Source organism: Cnephaeus nilssonii (assembly GCF_951640355.1).
Source record: "Cnephaeus nilssonii genome assembly, chromosome: 10".
Classification (NCBI taxonomy): domain Eukaryota; kingdom Metazoa; phylum Chordata; class Mammalia; order Chiroptera; family Vespertilionidae; genus Cnephaeus; species Cnephaeus nilssonii.
In genome coordinates this window covers 45111127-45131442 of record NC_137081.1, presented here as the reverse complement: position 1 = coordinate 45131442, position 20316 = coordinate 45111127, and the positions used below count along the sequence as shown (strand labels likewise).

At 46.9% G+C, this 20316-nt stretch overlaps 1 protein-coding gene across 2 annotated transcripts in view; it reads left to right on the top strand.

Annotated features, from left to right (window-relative positions):
- ITGA6 (integrin subunit alpha 6) overlaps window positions 1-20316 on the top strand; it is a 68049-nt gene that overhangs the window by 38046 nt on the left and 9687 nt on the right. For both annotated transcript variants that reach the window (XM_079782130.1, XM_079782131.1), the window contains exons 6-23: window positions 265-475; window positions 1162-1355; window positions 1493-1581; window positions 2278-2396; window positions 5152-5250; window positions 5499-5560; window positions 10993-11153; window positions 11335-11478; window positions 13098-13213; window positions 13331-13520; window positions 13607-13690; window positions 13793-13872; window positions 14027-14104; window positions 14192-14294; window positions 16845-17018; window positions 18137-18235; window positions 18331-18441; window positions 18538-18636. In XM_079782130.1, the coding sequence (XP_079638256.1) occupies window positions 265-475; window positions 1162-1355; window positions 1493-1581; window positions 2278-2396; window positions 5152-5250; window positions 5499-5560; window positions 10993-11153; window positions 11335-11478; window positions 13098-13213; window positions 13331-13520; window positions 13607-13690; window positions 13793-13872; window positions 14027-14104; window positions 14192-14294; window positions 16845-17018; window positions 18137-18235; window positions 18331-18441; window positions 18538-18636 (2213 nt within the window). The remainder of the gene's footprint in view (window positions 1-264; window positions 476-1161; window positions 1356-1492; window positions 1582-2277; window positions 2397-5151; window positions 5251-5498; window positions 5561-10992; window positions 11154-11334; window positions 11479-13097; window positions 13214-13330; window positions 13521-13606; window positions 13691-13792; window positions 13873-14026; window positions 14105-14191; window positions 14295-16844; window positions 17019-18136; window positions 18236-18330; window positions 18442-18537; window positions 18637-20316) is intronic.

The following is a 20316-nucleotide window of genomic DNA, read 5'->3' as shown; positions in this document are numbered from 1 at the left end:
TTCATGATTCAAGTTGGACAGATGCTAAATAGCATAGGTTCTTTACTTTAAGTCTTAATATATTCCATAGAAAGCAGTGAAATAGCCTGTTGCTTGGTACTTGTGTCATATCTCTGCGACTCTTTCATATCCTAAGTGTGATAGCTGGTGGGGAGGGTCAGAAGGAGAGGGGTGGGAAGCAAAAGGAGCACGTGGTGATGGAGTTACCTATGTTCGATGCCTCTAAAACACAGAGTTGATGTGAGCTGTATTTTGCTTTTCTAGGCTTTTCTTTGGACTCGGGGAAAGGGATCGTTTCTAAAGATGACATCACTTTTGTATCTGGTGCTCCGAGAGCCAATCACAGTGGGGCTGTGGTTTTGCTCAAAAGAGACATGAAGTCTGCACACCTTCTCCCCGAGCACATATTTGAAGGAGAAGGTCTGGCTTCTTCCTTTGGCTACGACGTGGCAGTGGTGGACCTCAACAAAGATGGGTGAGAGCATGTTAGGTCATTTCGCATTTGTAAAGAAATCGTGGCTTCTTCGGCTTCTGTAGGTCTTGAGAAGAGCCATCCTTTAGGGTAGTTGATTCAAAGAATATTTTTGCTGCCAAGTTTTTAGCCTCCTTTCATGCCTTTATCACTTGTATTTTGACAGTAGACAATCGTTACCCTTCCCGGGATGTAGGATTATTACATCTTTTCCAGTTTTTAGTTTTTACTCATGTCTTGGGAATGGGTCTGTGAGTATTAAAATTTGGGGCGAAAAATTAACTCGGAAAAGGACACCTACATGGTTCTTTTCTCTGGTTTCTTAGGGGGCTGTTGGAGCATCTAGAATGTCCTATTGAAAGTAGGGATTGGAAATAAACTCAGTACATAGGTCTGTGGCTGGTGGTGCCAGTTTGGGTCTGGAGTGGAAGGAGGAGGGGAGTGGAATCTTTACTGGGAGTCTCTGCACTTAGATCTAACTTGGGGAACTGGCTTCAAGTTCTTACCCTCCATAATTTTTCTTTGGTTTTAAAAAAAACATTTTAATTGATGAGATATAAGTTCCAGAGTTGGAGCCCTTTCTATCATATCATACCTCTTTGTGTCCTTAGTACCTGGGCTTGTGGTATTCTCCCCAAGCTCGCTGTTGAGCTGATGGTTCACAGTTCTTCCCCTCCTTACGCTTTTAGGTGGCAGGATATTGTTATTGGAGCCCCACAGTATTTTGATAGAGATGGAGAAGTTGGAGGTGCAGTGTATGTCTACATGAACCAGCAAGGCCGGTGGAAAAATGTCAAGCCAATTCGTCTTAATGGAACCAAAGACTCTATGTTCGGCATCGCCGTCAAAAATATTGGCGATATTAACCAAGATGGCTACCCAGGTAAAATAATAGATTATGAAATGATTATGATTTGTAGATAGATTATTTGATTGATGAGTTTATGTCATCTTACTTAAAACATAGTACTGAAATGTTTTAAAAATGTAATGTTTGTTAAAATGTGATGTTGTCAACAGATATTGCAGTTGGAGCTCCCTATGATGATAACGGCAAGGTTTTTATCTATCATGGCTCGGCGAGCGGAATAAATACCAAACCAACACAGGTAACCAGATAACAATGGGGGTTTGAGCTTTTTGCCTGATGATAGAATATTTAAATTTAAGTGAATTTTCCACTAATCACATTTTAGCTTACAAATCTACAATAGTATGAATTTTATGTTTTAAAAAATGTATTATTTGAAGATAGTTTGGAAATAGATGTACAGGTAACTGCAATGACTTGCTTGTTTTAATTGTAAAATGTCTTTGATAAGTGAGAAATCAAAGTAATCCAAGGAAGGGACTATTCTACACTGACAGCATAAGTAGGTGGAAATGTGATGTATTTCCTTTAGTAGCATACTAAGTAGAGATGAAACTGGGCAAATGAAAGAGATGATTGTTATTGCATGGATTATTCAGACACCAAATTTTAAAAATTGCTTTTGAGAAAAATAAGACATTTGGAAGGGCAGTTAGAAAGTTTGGTTTGAAATACCTTGATTGATTTAATACAGTAAACAAGTTCATAAAAAATTGGCTCTTTTATTCTTTGAGATACAGTGTAAATCAGGTGACTTTTATGCATTGTGTGTATGCTTATTTCTGATTTATTTATAATTGAATATAATTTATTTATAAGTGAACTCTTAAACTTCAGTTCTTTCTCTTAAACTTGTGTGTCTTTTTCAAAGCATGGATGGTCAGAAGCTCATTTTGGTGGCCCCGTGTCCATTCTGACGACCTGTTCTTTTTAGGTTCTCGAGGGTAATTCACGTTTTTTTGGATATTCAATTGCTGGAAATATGGACCTTGATAGGAATTCCTACCCTGATGTTGCTGTTGGCTCCCTGTCAGATTCAGTAACTATTTTCAGGTGTGTTAAAAGCATGTTCAATATTTGGGTTACATTAAAATTTTGACCTTTTGAATTGAAATTTGTAATGCCTATACTTCAAAAGACAAAAGCTGGTATGAATTTTGAAGATTTTCCTTTTGCAAGTCATGTAACAATGTGATAAAAACCTATTTTGTAAAATCTTGCTAATTTTGAACTCACTGAGAAAAAATAGGTTAGAATTGGTGACTAAATGAACATGTGTATGTGATTGGGAAGAGAAAGAATTCGGGGGAAAAGTTCTCAGTTGTGGTTTGTTCATGGTAATGTACATCAGTCCTGGACACTTGACCTTCCCAGCTGTCACAGTGGGGAGTGGGAGGTACTTTGTGTCCTCTTAGGTTAAAGCATGCACCCGTGTTTTACCTGGTGGTTCTCTAACTCTACTTTTATACCCTTTTCTCTCTGTTCATATGGATACTAACCATGCAATAATCAACATTTTTAAAAGGTAGAAGAGGCTATAACATTCAACTATTTCAGCAGAGTTTCCATCAAAAAGCAGTTCGAACTTCTAGTTCTAGTTTGAGGTCTAGCCCTCAGGTATCAAGAAGACGTGACTTCCTGTACCAAAATTTTGTTACCAAGTCTTTCCCAGCAGATAACCTGTTTTTAGTTAAATACTTGCTTCTGTCTGTCATTGATGTTTTAACACCCTTACTTTTCCTGTCCCCATAAACTGGTTGTGAATCCTGTAAACTTGTTCCTTTTTTCCTCATAGATAGTAGGAAAGTAAATTTCAAAATCATTTGATAATGAAAGGAAAACCAACTCCCTTATTTTACACACAAAGCAATGGAGGCCCAGGACTTGCCTGAGCTTTTAAGGCTGGATCCTGCGGGAACAGGGCATAGCACCTAGATCCTCCCAACTCTTTCCCTGGGCATTTCCCCCATTAAATCATTCTAGAACCTCAGGGTAGTTAATAAATAGATGCCAGTTAAATACAAGACAGCTGGGTCAAAAAAATTTGCTTTATGTGTTAAAAGGCAAAATTTTCATGATTCATATATAATGTATACTCAGAATTGCATGTGGATGTTGTATGTTTAAAAAAACAAGTAAAAATAGAGTTTGGCCAAAATGCGTTAAAATATTTTCTTTTGAAATTTATGCTACACGGAAGCCTTAATGCTATGATATTCAAAACACTTCAACATCTCTAGCAACTGGTTTTAAAAGATGTGTGAATTTTTGCCTTTTAAATATGCTCTCAAAACTTGGAGTGTCTCTAGTCAGTATCTTAGGAACTAGCAGCTGCCGCGATGTAAAATAACAATAGGAAGAAAGGAAGACACAGACTGTGGGCAGCATTGGCCGTTCATTGCTCCCACCTTCCCCGAGAGTGTACTCATGCCCTCTCTGGCCTACTGATAGATTGATTCCAGAAGCTCGACCTAGTTTTTTGGAATTGGAATGCGTTTTCCTATCAGAATACTTCTCCAGATGGCCGGGTTCACCACAAGCCCACCACAGTCAGCCTAGCGGAATCTGTGTGGTAATGAAACCCTGAAACCCGCTCTGAGTTCTGGCTGGAGAGAGACAGAGGCGAGAGGTATCTCCCCATCCCACTCGCACCCCCAGCCACTGCACACTTGCAGGACTGTGCCTGTGGCAGGGGTCAGGTCACAGGCCAGCACTGACCCCTTGGCTGTGGGAGAAGAGGTGAACACATAAGGGGGAGAGAAGACCTGGTGTGGGATGCCAGCGTCTTGAGTGTTTGTCAGGTTGGGGTGAGGTAGAGGGTGGAGGTTAAGGGACTTGAGTGTTTGCCTACAGAGATATTGTGGGGCAGAAAAGCTGTAGTCCATTGCAGCAGCAGGAGGACAAGGACTCGGGGTTGGGGATCGTGGTTCCAGGGAGGACAAGGAAGGGCGAATGTTTGTAAGATGGAGACCCGTGGTTTAGGATCGCCTCTGTCACTAAAACTCGGGTGCATGCAGAACCCCTAATAGTGAGCATCCCAGCTCATAGGGGTGTATGTTGTTGTTACCTTTGTGAAGGCTATTTTGGCAGGATTACTCATAATTAAAATATACATATTCTTTGACTCATTGTGCTGAATCGCACAGATAAATTCAAATGTGTGCTGAGATGCGTGTGCCAAGGGTGTTTGTCGGGGCTGAAAGCCGAAAACGATACACATGGGCACCGACTAGGAACTGGTTACACCCGGGCTGTCACCTCGGCACAGTGTGGTCCCGCCAGCTGTGGGAACCGGGGCTAGACTCATGTGAACAGACCCGAGGAGACCCGAAATGTTAATAAATGGGAAAAGCGACAGAAAGCATGGAATTTCCCATTTAAATAATCGTGTATCTTTTTATTTTAAACCAACACGTAGACTATGATGTGTTTGGGAGCATACACAAGGCTACTTGGGAGCTTGGGTGGGGACAGAGACGCTATTTGCTTGAAAACCCTGGGACTTTTACATGTTGTACCTATTACTCTTTCAATGAAAAAAACCCACAAAAAAACACCCTATTAAAACTAGAACTTTTTAGAATTTTCAATGTTATTTAAAAATTTTAAGTAAATATTATAGAGTCGGGTTTTAAACTCTATTTAACAGTTACTTTCTTCAGTCATAGAGGAGATCAATTACACGGGGGAACATTTCCCCCTGTGGTGTTAAGGCGTATCGGGCAGCCGAGTGCCAGCGTCTAGGATGAATTCATCTTACATTCAAGGGAGCAAAGGCTGAGCTTGCTTCCTCCTCCTTTGTCTTCAGGTCCCGGCCTGTGATTAACATTCAGAAAACCGTCACAGTGACACCCAACAGGATCGATCTCCGCCAGAAAACGGCCTGCGGGGCGCCCAGTGGGATCTGGTGAGTTCCCCACAGACCCCTTGGAGTCACACGGCCGCTTTGTGCTGACCCTGTTGCCCTGAAGAGCTGCAGGGAAGTCTGAGAAATGGGCAGAGGGAAGAGGAATCTGCCAGGCGAATGTGTAACAACTGACTTATCAGTGAGCCGTGGGGGGGGGGGGGGGGGGGATTTGAGAGCTGGGGAACATGTTGGTTTTTTCCTGCTGCAATAATGCATCTTTTAAGAAATATGTGTTCAATTTTATACAGCCTCAAGGTTAAGGCCTGCTTCGAATATACTGCCAAGCCCGCTGGTTACAATCCTTCAATATGTAAGTACCTAGTACCCTTAAAAATGACGTGTTTTCTGCCTGCCAGGTTGGAAGTTCTGCATAAAGAACAGAAAAATAAAACTGCAATGGCCAACATGGGCTCGTGCATTTTGTTTACGGAATCAAGTCTTACCTGCTGTCTTCCCTTTAATCAGGAGGGTGCCGCACACGAGGGAAACACTCGCCATTTGGTCCCCATTTGAATTTTCCAGAGCAGATGGTTTGGGGCAGAATGTCTTGGAAAAGGATTCGTTTGCCACCACAACCGTTTCCTCCGTCTCTGTCTTTGAACGGCCGTGTGGAAAGTTGGTTTTGCGGTTGCGAGGTGGTGGGTGGTGGGTGGTGGTTGTGGAAGAGTGAGTGCAGGAGCCCAGTGCTGCAGAGTAATTGCCAGTTTGTGCTCTTTGCTCCCGGCCTCCTCCCACCGGGGCTGGAACACTTCAGCTGTGTCCCCAAGGCTGGCCTCGGCCGTTCAGAGACTTGGGCTCTGCTCCTGGTTCCAGCTCTGATGCTGACAGACCCTGCAGCTCAGAGCACGTCTCTTCACATTTGAGTTTTTATTTTCCCACTCGTTAAAAAAAAATAAAAAAATGCCTCGAATAGGAATTACTATGTAACATTGTGTGGAGATCAGAGGAGATGATGTGATGAAAGCAGTTAGTCATTTCTAAGGTCTCATCCTGCTCCTGCCTTTGTACTCCACATTCTGACAGGGTGCACCATACGCCAGCCGGAGTGACGGTCAGTCATGAGCTTCTCTGGTGTGTCTTAGAGCAGCCATGCCTCTTCAGGTGTAAGCCACCTGCTCCAGCTCCCGACGGGGGTGTGGACATTTACAGGAAATCTTTCCCCAAAAGGAAGTGCACCGAGTGAGGGTGCTTTCCCTCCGGGGTCTGGCCAGGGTCTCGGCTGCTGTGCTTTGTGGTATCCATGCCACCAAGGGAAGCTTCTAGCAGGACAGGTAGTTCCTGTTCTTCCCATGTTTTTCTGTTTTTCCTCCATGAGTTTGCGTAAGATTTCTCCTTGTTATCTCAAGTATTACCGTTTTCTCTGTTTAAAAGATGTCCCCTTTCCCCTCCCAGTGTTTGGCAGATCAGTCTGCTTCCACCTGGGCCACGCTGTCATAAGCCGCTTAGCCTTCCTCTTCCGAGAGGCTAAGCTCTCAGGTGGTTTCTGCGTCTGTCCCACGTGCCGGGCGGCGTCCGCTGGATCATCTCCCTGGGACCTGGGACCGGGCCGAGGCACGGGGTGCCGCCGGATTATGGCTTTGTGCGCAGGCGGAGCGTGGTCTCTGGCTTTGTTTTTGATGCCGCTGGCATTTCATTGAGCAGAGAAACAATTCTTTGTGCGTCCTTGAATGACAGGAAAACGTCTTCGATGACTTCGCACTATCTGTCGTCTTTCCAGGATCACTTGTGTCATTTCTACCCAAATGCAGCACCTCACACCTGCCTGCTCGGCTCACGGGCCCTTTACGTTGTGTTGGGAAGTGGACGAGAGAGGCCGGGAGGAACGGGGACTCTGAGTAGGCCAGGAGAGGAACGGGAACATTTCTATTCTCTCAGCCTGTCATTTTCTCAGGTCATGCTCCGTTTGACAATAGAAGTGAAATCTCATCAGGGCATTCCTTGTCTCCCCCCAAATCAATATTAATTTCATATTATGTAACGACTCCATTAACCAAGTGCTTATTGAGGGCCTCTTACGGATAGAACTCGTCTCTCTGAGGACATTTAGAGAAAACCTGCTCTCGCTGCCTGTATTTCCACAGTATTGGGGAATTCTAAATCAAACCAAACAGAACTTCCACCGAGCCGTGTAAGGGAATACATCTGCGGTCTGGGAACGCGGGCTTATTGTTGGGCCAGGCCGTTTTCACGCGGCAGCCCTCGGATGTGGCGCTCCGTACGGACAGTATTTATAATTGAGCCTTAATGAGTGTTCTCCGTGGCTTGCCCCTCAAAAGGTCGGCCAAGGTGGCCTGCAAGGATTTTAAGATGATGTGAACTGTCTGGAGGGTTAGGGGAGGTTGGAGTGGTTTGGGCAGATAAGCGGTTTTAATGCACCCACACCCTCCCCTCCTCTTGCTGCCGGGGCGGGGGGGGGGCACTCAGCACGGGAGCCCTCAGCTGGTTCACTGTGAAGTTAGCAGGTCACTGATAAATGGATGATGTCAAGGCTACCGAGGGCCTAAAATGGAGACGCATTCCATTTGGCAGCCATGACATTTAAAAATTCTTTCCATGGACACAGAAATTACTTTTGAAAGTGTCAGTGTTTCTGAATTTCGGCCCAACACATCTGAAGCGCTGTCATTTCAGCATAAGAATAGCGTCCCATTGTATGCTTGTGTGGGCAGATGTACCGGTGTGTATGTGGATGTGGGGCTAGGCACTCCCGCTTCCATTCATCTATTGTACAAGTGGTATTTGTATCAGTCATTGTGCTTTGCCAGGCAGTACAGTGGTGAGCACACTGAGGTGGTCCCTGTCCATAGCTCTGCCGGGGAAGGTGGTCAGGTGGTTACAGTGCAATGGGATAAGGGTAGAATACTGTCAGCTCCCCCCCGGGGGGGTGGGGTGTAGGGAAGGCCTCCCAGAGGAAGTGATGTCCATGCTGAGACCTGAAGGAGGAGGGTTCGTGGGCAGTCACGGGGAGGGGAGGAAACAGGGGGTCCGGCTGGCAGAGAGAGAGTGTGACTCACACAGAGGTCTAGAGCAAGTGGGAACCTGGATATTTAAGAAACTTCAAAATCAAGCCATTGTCTTTTGTGTTTGTGACACAGGCTTAGAAGCTGGCCCTGCCTCTGCCGCTCACTGTGTGGCTCTCGGCCAGCCCCACCTCTGTGGGCCTCCATTTCTTCATCTGCAGGAAGAGGGTATTACCATAGATGCTCTCAAAAGGGCAAACTCTGCCTTGAATGATAGACCAAGGGTCGTTGATTCAACTTCCTGCATTTTTTGGAGCAGATTTTTTTCCCTTGGGGCTGCCTTCTCTGACACTGTACACCCTTGGGTTTCTTCCCTTCTGATGGTTAGTGATTAATGAATGTAAGTAACTTCAGGGTTCTCTCATAACGAAAGAGCAGCTGTATCCAGAGAACTGGCAAAGAATGCATTCTGAAGTCAAGGATGGAGACTTTGATTATCCAGGTCCTGGCTGGCCTCAGCTCCATTAGTCTAGGTCAGTGGTTGGCAAAGAGTGGCTCGCAAGCCACATGCGGCTCTTTGGCCCCTTGAGTGTGGCTCTTCCACAAAATACCACAGCCTGGGCGAGTCTATTTTGAAGAAGTGGCGTTAGAAGAAGTTTAAGTTTAAAAAATTTGGCTATCAAAAGAAATTTCCATCGTTGTACTGTTGATATTTGGCTCTGTTGACTAATGAGTTTGCCGACCACTGGTCTAGGTCAGTGGTGGCCAACCTTTCGGACCTCACGGACCACCGGTTGGTGACCGCTGGTCTAGGTAGTCAAGAGCAGCTATGCCTTCTAGAGCTCTGCAGGCTGGAAGCGTGGCTTGTGGAAGCTAGATTAGCTGACACACAGGCCCTCTAGCCACTAAAAGGTACATGTTTTATCTTTTAATTCTTTTTCTTTTTAACCTGAAAAGTCTCATCCTATTGTCAAAAGTCTTTTATGTCCCTAATATATATATATTATTCCTCTTTAGACAGCTGTCCTTTATCAGTGCTTATTAAACTTTGGCGTGTAAAGAACCACTTGGTGGTCCTGTTATGATGCAGAGCTGGCTCAGTGGGTCTGGCCAGGGCCTGTGTCTGCATCCCTAGCAGACCTCAGGAGATGCTGCACTGCTGGTCTAGAGACCCTTTTGAAGGGGATTGTTTTTTCTTTTCTTTTTAATTTTTTAAAAAATTAATTTCTTTTCCAATCACAGTTGACATAGAATATACTCGTTTCAGGCACACAACATAGTTATTAGACATTTATATACCACTAGAGGCCCAGTGCATGAAAATTCATGCACTGGAGGGGGGGTCCCTCAGCCCGGCCTGCCCCCTCTCACAGTCCAGGAGTCCTCAGGGACGGGAGGTGACCCGGCGATCAGGGGAAGGCGATGCCTCCATCACACCTCTGCTGCTGCCACTGCTGGCAGTTCAAACCTTGGCCGGCCCTGGTTACCTGAGCCTTGGGCAGCCACCATCCGAGACTTGCCTGTGCCTCAGGCCAGCCCTGGAGGGCTGAGGGAACTGAGGGACTCCGGAGGCAGGTGCACGGAGCGGCTGGATCCGCCTGGGGTCAGGCCCAGCCATGCCGCACGCTTTCTGCCCCGGTGGGGCTGAGGGGACTGGGCGCCGCCATCTTGTGGCTATGGGCGCTGCCATCTTTGAGGGCGTGATAGCAAATTAGCATATTCCCTCCTTATTAGCTGTGGGTGCCACCATCTTTGTGAGGGTGTGATGGTCAATTAGCATATTCCCTCTTTATTAGATGGGATATGAAGTGGTCACCCTAGTAAGTCCAGTACCCATCTGACACTATACATAGTTATTACTGTATCATTTACTACTAGAGGCCCAGTGCATGAATTTTGTGCACCAGTGGGGTCCCTTGGCCTGGCCTGTGGGATTGGGCTGAAACCGGCTCTCCGATATCCCCCAAGGGGTCCTGGATTGCAAGAGGGCGCAGGCCAGGCCGAGGGACCCCACAGGAAAGGATGCAGGAGGTTGGCCAGCTGAGGAGGGACCACAGGAGGGCTCCAGGGCATGTCTGGCCCATCTCACTCAGTCCCGATCAGCTGGATCCCAGCAGCAAGCTAACCTACCAGTGGGAGCATCTGCTCCTTGGTGGTCAGTGCACATCATAGTGAGCGGTTGAACAGCCTTAGTATATCATTAGCATATTATGCTTTGATTGGTTGAACAGACTATTGGACGACCGGACACTTAGCATATTAGGCTTTTATTATATAGGAGGATATTTTCTATGTGGTACTTTACATCCCCATGACTGTTTTTATAACTGTGGCAATTTGTACTTCTTAATCCCTTTTTGAGTATCAAAGTGCTAGGACATTTAAGCACTGGCCTGTTGAAGGGAGAGTCAGTTTAGGCCCTTAGGGAGTGTTGGATCCTCTCCTGTTATCTTGAGTGCCCTGAGCTGCTGAGATTCAGCCAGAAACTGATTCTTAGACACTGCTCAGAGCTTTTGACTTATTATTGAGCTCCCCCTGGTGGCTCCATGAAAAATTAACTTTAAGACTGTCAACAGCAATGGGCAGGAAAGGACAGCTTGACTTGAACACCGTAAGTCAATCAAAATGTCCATTATCAAGAAATATGAAGAGAAACAATGGCAGTGGGAAAAGTGTCCTTCTAAAAGGAATTAAAATATTTTTAAAAGGAGCTCAGCATGCTTATAGCTGAATGTGCATGAATGCACTTTAAGATCATATGGTTTCTGTCCCTTTCATCTAGCCATCGTGGGCACACTTGAGGCTGAAAAGGAGAGAAGAAAATCCGGGCTCTCATCGAGAGTTCAGTTTCGAAACCAAGGTTCTGAGCCCAAGTACACGAAAGTGATAACGCTGAACAGGCAGAAGCAGAAGGCATGCATGGAGGAAACGCTCTGGCTGCAGGTGAGGCCGGCGGGCAGTCAAAACAGTTTTTTTAACGGGGACAAGGGTTGGGTTTTATGGTGGCATATATAGATTTTGAAAGTTATACTAGAAACCCATTATTCAGTATGAAATAAAGCACTGTTTTGGTTTCCCAGTAGCATTTATCACATGCCTACCTGTATCTCTGCATCCTTTTCAGGAAAATATCAGAGATAAGCTACGTCCCATCCCCATAACTGCTTCAGTGGAGATCCAAGACCCAAACACTCGGCGGCGAGTGAATTCACTTCCAGAGGTTTTTCCAATTCTGAATTCCAACGAGCCCAAGACAGTCCATACAGATGTAAGTCTTTCTGACTTGTTTTGCCATATTATTATGTTAAATCAAATGTCTTTAAAGGCACAAGAATTAGTGATGTGCTTTAAAGGTCATTTCTTTGTATTAAATAAGCTTTTAAAAATATCTGCAAAGTTTGAAGATCTGTTTCTCTGACTAGCCATGAATGTAGAGGCATACAGAATAGAATTTGGAGCCAGAAAGTATTTTTCTTAAAAGATTTGTTTTTGGCCCTGGCTGGTTTGGCTCAGTGGATGGAGCGTCAGCCTGTGGACTGAAGGGTCCTAGGTTCAATTCCAGTCAAGGGCATGTGTCTTGGTTGTGGGCACATCCCCAGTGGGGGGTGTGCAGGAGGCAGCTGATCGATGTTTCTAACTATCTATCCCTCTCCCTTCCTCTCTGTAAAAAATCAATAAAATATATTTAAAAAGAAAAGAATTTTTTTTTTTTTGGCTACTTCAACTTATTGAGACCATAATTGGCAGAACTTCTTATTCTCACATCAAGTTTCTCCTACAGCTGTATGAAGAAAGAAAAATACATTGCATTTTTTCCAGTAAGAACATTAACATGTAGAAAAACAACTGTTGTTAGTATGAACATTAAAATCAAGGAATATAAAAATTCAGCAAGCCAAAAAAGTAGCAGCTGTGAAATAGTCATTTAGTGCTGAGTGTACCCTGCAATCTTAGGAGAAAAATTTATATTATATGGCTCGCTGCATGCCTATGAGGTGGGTATATTAGGTTTTAAGCTGGTTGAGATGCAAGATTAGGCTGGGAGCTGTGACATCCTAATTGTGCATTATGCACTTGCTGTCAGAATCCCGTCGGTACCACAGTGCCCGCTCCGAGGCACCTGGGTCTGGTGGTCCACGGATGAAGCTTTTTAGAAGTGAGGACTCACTGTGTTAGGGTAGGAGCGGATGCCTAAATCTAGACATTGTCAGACTTTTTTTTTTATCCTCACCCGAGGATAATTCCTAGAGAGAGTGGAAGGGAGAGAGAGAGAGAGAGAGAGAGAAACATTGACGTGAGAGAGACACATTGATTGCGTGTCTCCTGCATGCGCCCAACCAGGGCTGTGGGTCTAACCTGCAACCAAGGTACATTCCCTTGACTGGGAATCGAACCCGAGACCCTGTGGTCTGCAGGCTGACGCTCTAACCACTGAGAAAAACTGGCCAGGGCCGCATTGTCAGTTTTTATTGTCACCAAACATAGTTCCTTATACTTTCGTATATTTTCATGTTGATGATCACATTAATATTCCTTGTGTATATACCCAGCTCTGCAGTCATGTTAAACGTAACAGACAAGGAGACAGTTTCCTAATTATTTATCAGGGCGATTATCGAGCACTATTAGCACTGCACCTAGCAAACATACCTCCTGGTTCGTAGGCTGATGCTCAGCCACCGAACCACATTGGCTGGGCTCCAAGTGCCTTCAAACACAGTTCTGTTAGACCCAGGGGCATCGCCTGCATGCCTAAGTATGTCTGAAGCTTGACTTCTGCTCTGGTAACGGTCACACGCGGAATGAACCGTGAGGAGGAAGCCAGTCACCCGCCTCTGTGAGCCCCAAAGGGCAGACGTTTCTGACCACGGTTTTGTTTTCCTCCAGGTGCACTTCCTAAAAGAGGGATGTGGAGACGACAATGTGTGCAACAGCAACCTGAAACTAGAATACAAATTTTGTACCCGGGAAGGAAACCAGGACAAGTTCTCTTACCTGCCGATGTAAGAATTGCTCTGTGGCCCCAGCCAGTCTGACTCTGGCTTTGCAGGGACTTTGGTTAAAAGGGGGCCTTACTGAACACATACTGAGGACTCTGTCATTTTTCTCTTGTTTTATAGTCAAAAGGGTGTTCCAGAACTAGTTCTCAAAGACCAGAAGGACATTGCTTTAGAAATAACAGTGACAAACAGCCCTTCCGACCCAAGGAACCCCACCCGAGATGGCGATGACGCGCACGAAGCCAAACTCATTGCGACTTTCCCGGACACGCTGACATACTCCGCGTACAGAGAGCTGAAGGCCTTCCCTGTACGTGCGGTTCGAGACCAGCGGGGAGGGGGCGCCACGCTGTGGCTAGTGAGCCTGTGGTGATCTGGTGTGCTCTTCTGTTGTAGGAGAAACAGCTGAGTTGTGTTGCCAACCAGAACGGCTCACAGGCGGACTGTGAGCTCGGAAATCCTTTTAAAAGAAATTCCAGTGTAGGTGATGCCTTCCCATATTGAATTTTACTTGCCATTTTAAATGCCATTACAATGTTGATATGTTTGACCCGTGCTCATGGCTATTTTTATTTTTTTTAGGTTACTTTTTATTTGATTTTAAGTACAACTGAGGTCACCTTTGACACCACAGATCTGGATATTAATCTGAAGTTGGAAACGTAAGAGTCACTTCAGCCTTTCCATTCAGAATTATTTCGTGAAAACACAGCCAGTCAGTGGATTGGCCCTGATCTACCTCATAAAAGAAGTGTAATTGTAATGAGAAAACTGACTGTTTAAAATAAAACCCTATTGTTTCCTTTTCATTTTCAGAACAAGCAATCAAGATAATTTGGCTCCAATTACAGCTTCTGCAAAAGTGGTTATTGAACTGCTTTTATCGGTCTCTGGGTAAGTGTTTGTGTTTAGCATAACAAATCAGTGTTTGAAAGAACCACTTACAATCCTCACCAAAACGGGTGTTTTTTAATTTAACAGAGTTGCCAAACCTTCCCAGGTGTATTTTGGAGGGACCGTCCTTGGTGAGCAAGCTATGAAATCTGAAGATGAAGTGGGAAGTTTGATAGAGTATGAGTTCAGGGTGAGTCCTAGCATCTGTCCTTTTATTACAGATACCGGAAGCTAACATGTGCTGAATAGGGTCTCCGATATGTAATTTTAATAAGTCATATTAATAAATAAGCCTGATAAATGCTCAGCTATTAAATAACACACTGGCTTACAGGGAAAGTCCTGTCCTCCAGAACGGAGAACAACAGCTGTCATTCAACACAGGACTTTGTTCAGCATCCAGTTCCCTTTGCGTTTCTTATCAGAGAGTTTGAATGTCTGTGTGGTGAGACAGAGGGACACTTGATCCTCCCGCGCCCCCCCCCCTCCCCCGAGTCTGCCTGTAAAACACAGGAAAATCGCCAAGTGACTTATATTTGGCTTTAGAATGTGCTGTGATTCCTCCTCTGTTTAAGGCCATCTCTCTTACTGCTGTGGTTCATGCCCACTCCCCTTTCCCAAGCCCAGTTCAGCACGCACAGCGGCTCGCAGCCCAGGGGGATGCACATGAGCGCACGGTACAGAGCTGGCTCATAAGACACGCGGGTTTCGGATCTTTGTGGCTGAAATCATGTTCCTGAAAGTATAGTGACCACTGTTGAGGTGAATGACAGAAATGGCAGGAATGAGCTCACCTCTGACTCCAGCAGGTCCAGGCTGAATTCTCTGTGCGGCTCTCAGCCTGACAGACATGGCTGTGACAGGCGGTGGTGGCTGAGAGGCCTCTGCAGGTGTTAAAAAGGGGCCTTACTGAGGACTTTGCTGAGAGAGGTCTGGGTTCCGGAGCAGTCCCCCACACAGGCAGAGGAGAGGGCTGGTCCCCCACACAGGCAGAGGGCTGGTCCCCCACACAGGCAGAGGAGAGGGCTCGTCCCCCACACAGGCAGAGGAGAGGGCTCGTCCCCCACACAGGCAGAGGAGAGGGCTCGTCCCCCACACAGGCAGAGGAGAGGGCTGGTCCCCCACACAGGCAGAGGAGAGGGCTCGTCCCCCACACAGGCAGAGGAGAGGGCTCATCCCCCACACAGGCAGAGGGCTCGTCCCCCACACAGGCAGAGGAGAGGGCTCGTCCCCCACACAGGCAGAGGAGAGGGCTCGTACCCCACACAGGCAGAGGAGAGGGCTCGTCCCCCACACAGGCAGAGCAGAGGGCTCATCCCCCACACAGGCAGAGGAGAGGGCTCGTCCCCCACACAGGCAGAGGAGAGGGCTGGTCCCCCACACAGGCAGAGGAGAGGGCTGGTCCCCCACACAGGCAGAGGGCTCGTCCCCCACACAGGCAGAGGAGAGGGCTCGTCCCCCACACAGGCAGAGGAGAGGGCTCATCCCCCACACAGGCAGAGGGCTCGTCCCCCACACAGGCAGAGGAGAGGGCTGGTCCCCCACACAGGCAGAGGAGAGGGCTCGTCCCCCACACAGGCAGAGCAGAGGGCTCGTCCCCCACACAGGCAGAGCAGAGGGCTCGTCCCCCACACAGGCAGAGGAGAGGGCTCGTCCCCCACACAGGCAGAGGAGAGGGCTCATCCCCCACACAGGCAGAGGGCTCGTCCCCCACACAGGCAGAGGAGAGGGCTGGTCCCCCACACAGGCAGAGCAGAGGGCTCGTCCCCCACACAGGCAGAGGAGAGGGCTCGTCCCCCACACAGGCAGAGGAGAGGGCTCGTCCCCCACACAGGCAGAGGGCTCGTCCCCCACACAGGCAGAGGAGAGGGCTCGTCCCCCACACAGGCAGAGGGCTCGTCCCCCACACAGGCAGAGGAGAGGGCTCATCCCCCACACAGGCAGAGGGCTCGTCCCCCACACAGGCAGAGGAGAGGGCTGGTCCCCCACACAGGCAGAGCAGAGGGCTCGTCCCCCACACAGGCAGAGGAGAGGGCTCGTCCCCCACACAGGCAGAGGAGAGGGCTCGTCCCCCACACAGGCAGAGGGCTCGTCCCCCACACAGGCAGAGGAGAGGGCTGGTCCCCCACACAGGCAGAGGGCTCGTCCCCCACACAGGCAGAGGAGAGGGATCATCCCCCACACAGGCAGAGGGCTCGTCCCTCTTCTAGCTTCTGCTGCAGGAAGTTGCTCCGCCTGCAGCGTGGCCTCATAGATTTGTGGCTGCCAACAGGGTTTTACTCAGTCTCCCGAGGGTGGTCCAGGACAGAGGCAGCTTCATTTTTTCAGTAGGTGGGGTTTCCCAGAAGCAGGTGGTTGGTGCACTGCCACGGCACGGACCTTGTCACCTGCCAAACAGGGTGGTTACAGAGCCAGTCACACGTGACTGTCCCCGGACACGTGGAGAGCAGGGTGTATTTGTACCCAATAACCTGTCGCACACTGCAGCTGTTCCCGGATTGAATGAACCATCATTTCTCTTTGACTTTTTTTTTTCTTTTCGATTTTTAGTGACTAGAATCTTTTAAGCACAAATCTCTATTTTGAATATCCTATCTATAATCTAATTTTGGAGCCTTTGCTTTTATTGTGTGATTTTGCCAAGTATTCTGTTTGTTTGTTTTCTCTTGGAAATAGGAGCTGCTACTTAATTCTTTGTCACAACATTTGCACGGAGATAACACGCATTGTTTCCTAACAGGTTATTAACTTGGGCAAGCCTCTTAAAAACCTGGGCACAGCAACCTTGAACATCCAGTGGCCGAAAGAAATCAGCAATGGCAAATGGTTGCTTTATTTGGTGAAAGTAGAATCCAAAGGATTGGAAAAGATAGCTTGTGAGCCACGGAGTGAAATAAACCTTCTGAACTTAAAGGTATGTTGGTGGGTTTATCTCACGTCTCCATAGATAAGAAGGGAGACACTGACTTCAGAGGGGAAACCCACTACTCTCCTGAGGAAACCCATGTGCTGGCATGTCGACAGGGTTAACTCCCGGTAGAATAAAACTCATTCCAAAAGGTACTGGCACCTTAGCAAGTGACCGCAAAAGCCTTTCATTCTTGTTTCTTAAAACAGTAAATGTGTATTGAGTGCTTATTGAGTCTTGGGCACTGTGCTGGACACTTTGTTTGCACTTTCTCATTTCATCTCATGCTAGTCCTGTGAGAACAGCCTTCTTCCCGTCACCAGTTCATGGACGAGGAGATGGAGACTCAGAGAGAACAATAACTTTCTCAGTCTCAGCCTTTAAGAGGCAGATTCAGCATTCAGCTCTGCTTGCTTTCAGAGCCGTCGCCTGTAGCTCTTTTCTCCCCTGCTCCACACTCACGTCCCCGGTTTATCACTTACACTCCAGTGTGGTGAAGATGTACTGTGTTAGTGAATGTCTGTTTCTTCTACCTTAAGTTCTAAGGTGATTGGGTGTGATCGGTGTTCATAGCTGGTGGCTTATAGAATGATCCTTTATTCGTTGATTTTGAGAAATAAGATGATCCGTGATTCCTAATCCTTATTGTAAGGAAAGGGCAATTTTAAAACTTCCTACAAGGCTTAGTTTTCAGTACTCTACGTTGACTAAGTCACATGCTAGTTCTTTTTGCTTCTTTCTCTCTTTATTCTCATTCAAGACGTGCTGACTTTTCACCCTGTGTTAGGTACCCACCTGGTGGTAGGGATACAGGAATGAGATCTGACCCCTATCTTAGGATGCTCACAGTTCGGTGGGGAGACGGAACCAAGAAAGCCTCTTTCTCTCCCCGGGTTTTAAGGTCAGAGTGGGAATTAATGACCCAAATCAGTAAACTTGAAGTGAGGTAATAACACCTGCAGATTTTTACACTTAAATGAACTCTGCACCTTTGGTGACAGGAGAAGGGCAAATACTGTGGACTCCGAGAATTTGGCATCATTTGGGAGGGAGTTCTCAGGAGGTTGCAAATCATGACAGAGAAGTATGTTAAGTGGAATGACTTGGGATATAATTCCTTTCAGGAGTCACACAACTCCAGAAGGAAACGGGAAATTGCCGAAAAACAGATTGACGATAGCAGGAAATTTTCATTGTTTGCTGAAAGGAAATACCAGACCCTTGTGAGTATTTCTCAAGAGCTGCGATCTGACGGAGGATGGGGGGAAGGTCTTCCCCGAGCCCTTGCGTTCTAACCCCTGCCTTCCTCCCCTCCCAGAACTGCAGCGTCAACGTGAACTGCGTGAACATCAGGTGCCCGCTGCGGGGGCTGGACAGCAAGGCCTCGGTGCTCCTGCGCTCCAGGTTGTGGAACAGCACGTTTCTAGAGGTGTGGCCGCTGGGAGGCTGTCTCCGGACGCCCTCTGCCACCTCCTAGGACATTCCTCACTTCCCTAACGCATTCGCTAACTTTGTCTCCACACAGGAGTACTCTAAGATGAACTACCTGGACATTCTCGTGCGGGCCTCCATTGATGTCACTGCTGCCACCGAGAACATCAAGCTGCCACACGCAGGCACTCAGGTGAGACGGGCCCCCGTCCGCACTCGGAGCAAAACCCCCTGGCCTCTCCCCGCTGCCCCGGGCCCAGGGCCCAGGACGGGGCCTTGGCGCTCATTTCACAGCACTGCTACCCTGTTAAGGAGAAATCCGATAGTGCCTTAGGGTGCTGCCCCGCACGCTGTATTTTAATAGAATCACTGAAGAAAGACGTGAATCCGGGGCCCCTGGTTCTGCAGTGCAGGTGGTAGACGTGGGAGCTGCTGCTCGATGCGAGACCCGGTGCACCGCCGCACATCACCACCAGCTTGGGGTGATGAGACCAGATGTGGGGTTCCTGGCCCCTCAGTGGAGGCTCTTGTTTCTGGAAGATGATGGAATTGGGGGCCTGGTGCCCAGTCCAGTGGCTGGGTCACAAGTGGAAAGGAGGTTGTTTGGGGCATTTTATGTTCCTAAAATGAGAACTGGAGAACTGGTGCTTGCTAATGAGAACTGGAGTCTTGGCTGGGACCCTACTTTATTTAATAATTGGTAGGTTTGTGCAGATTACTGGTCTCATATCTGAAACTCCTTTCTTTTGAAAACCAAGACATTGTCTCATCTCTAGTCTTATGACACTGATATTTACTGTGATTTCTGAGGTACAATAGCTCAGATACCGTATTTACGTACACATTTCTTTAGTATTTTAAGAAGTATTTTGGGGCCTAAAAGTTTTAGCTTACTCGAAGTGTCAGGATGCCTTCTCTTTTTATCCCTTTACTTGTCACGGGTTTTAGTTTCATCTTTATCTTGCTTCATCTATTTTTTTAAGTCGGAAGATGACTTTTCTTTTGAGATAGAAGCAAAGAAGGTTGAGTTATTCAGTCTTGTCTTTTAGTCTTAACATTGAAACGTCTTCCCATTGCATTTACTATAATCCTGGCTTTAAAAAGAAAGATAAAGAAAAACCAATTTTGTTCCTTTATAACAAAACCAATTTTAAGAGTTTTGTGTTCCCTTGTCAATAAAACCTTTTAAGACATTGTTATAACAAAGAGAGAGCTGGTCACCTAACTGAACCACATTAGATGGTTATATTTTAGCATCAACTAAATTAAATCCATCCTTGCCCTGGCTGGTGTGGCTCAGTTGGTTGAGTGTTGTCCCGTGCACCAAGAGGTCACCAGTTAGATTCTAGTCAGGGTACATGCCCGGGGTGCAGACTTGATCCCCAGTAGGGGGCGTGCAGGAGGCAGCTGATTGACAGTTCTCTCTTCCTCTCTCTAAAATCAAGAAAAACATGTTTTAAAAAAATCAAATCCATCCAGTGAACAAACACTAAGGACTGTGTGCCTCCCCCTGCATAGATGCTAGAGAAGCAATGTATTGAATAGGATACAGGGTCAGCTGCTCAGGATCTGTGCTCTGGGAGAAGGGGAAGCTGATGAAGTAAGCCACAGAACGGGGGAGTTGCTTATTGGTTTACTTACATTCCGCACTTCATTCCTAAGGAAGTAGGAAGAGAGGATCAGAGCTGCAAACGAGAAAAAGAAATACGATAGGTAAAAAGGCGGACACATCATGTTTCAGGGGAATGTGATTTTCTTTTTCTGGGCTCTGAATTCAGAGAAGAACGTGAGGTGGATTCTTTTGTAAGGTGGACTTCTGATAGGAGCAACATTCACTAAGGGGGATGTGTCTTTAATAGAGTTTTATAAAAGA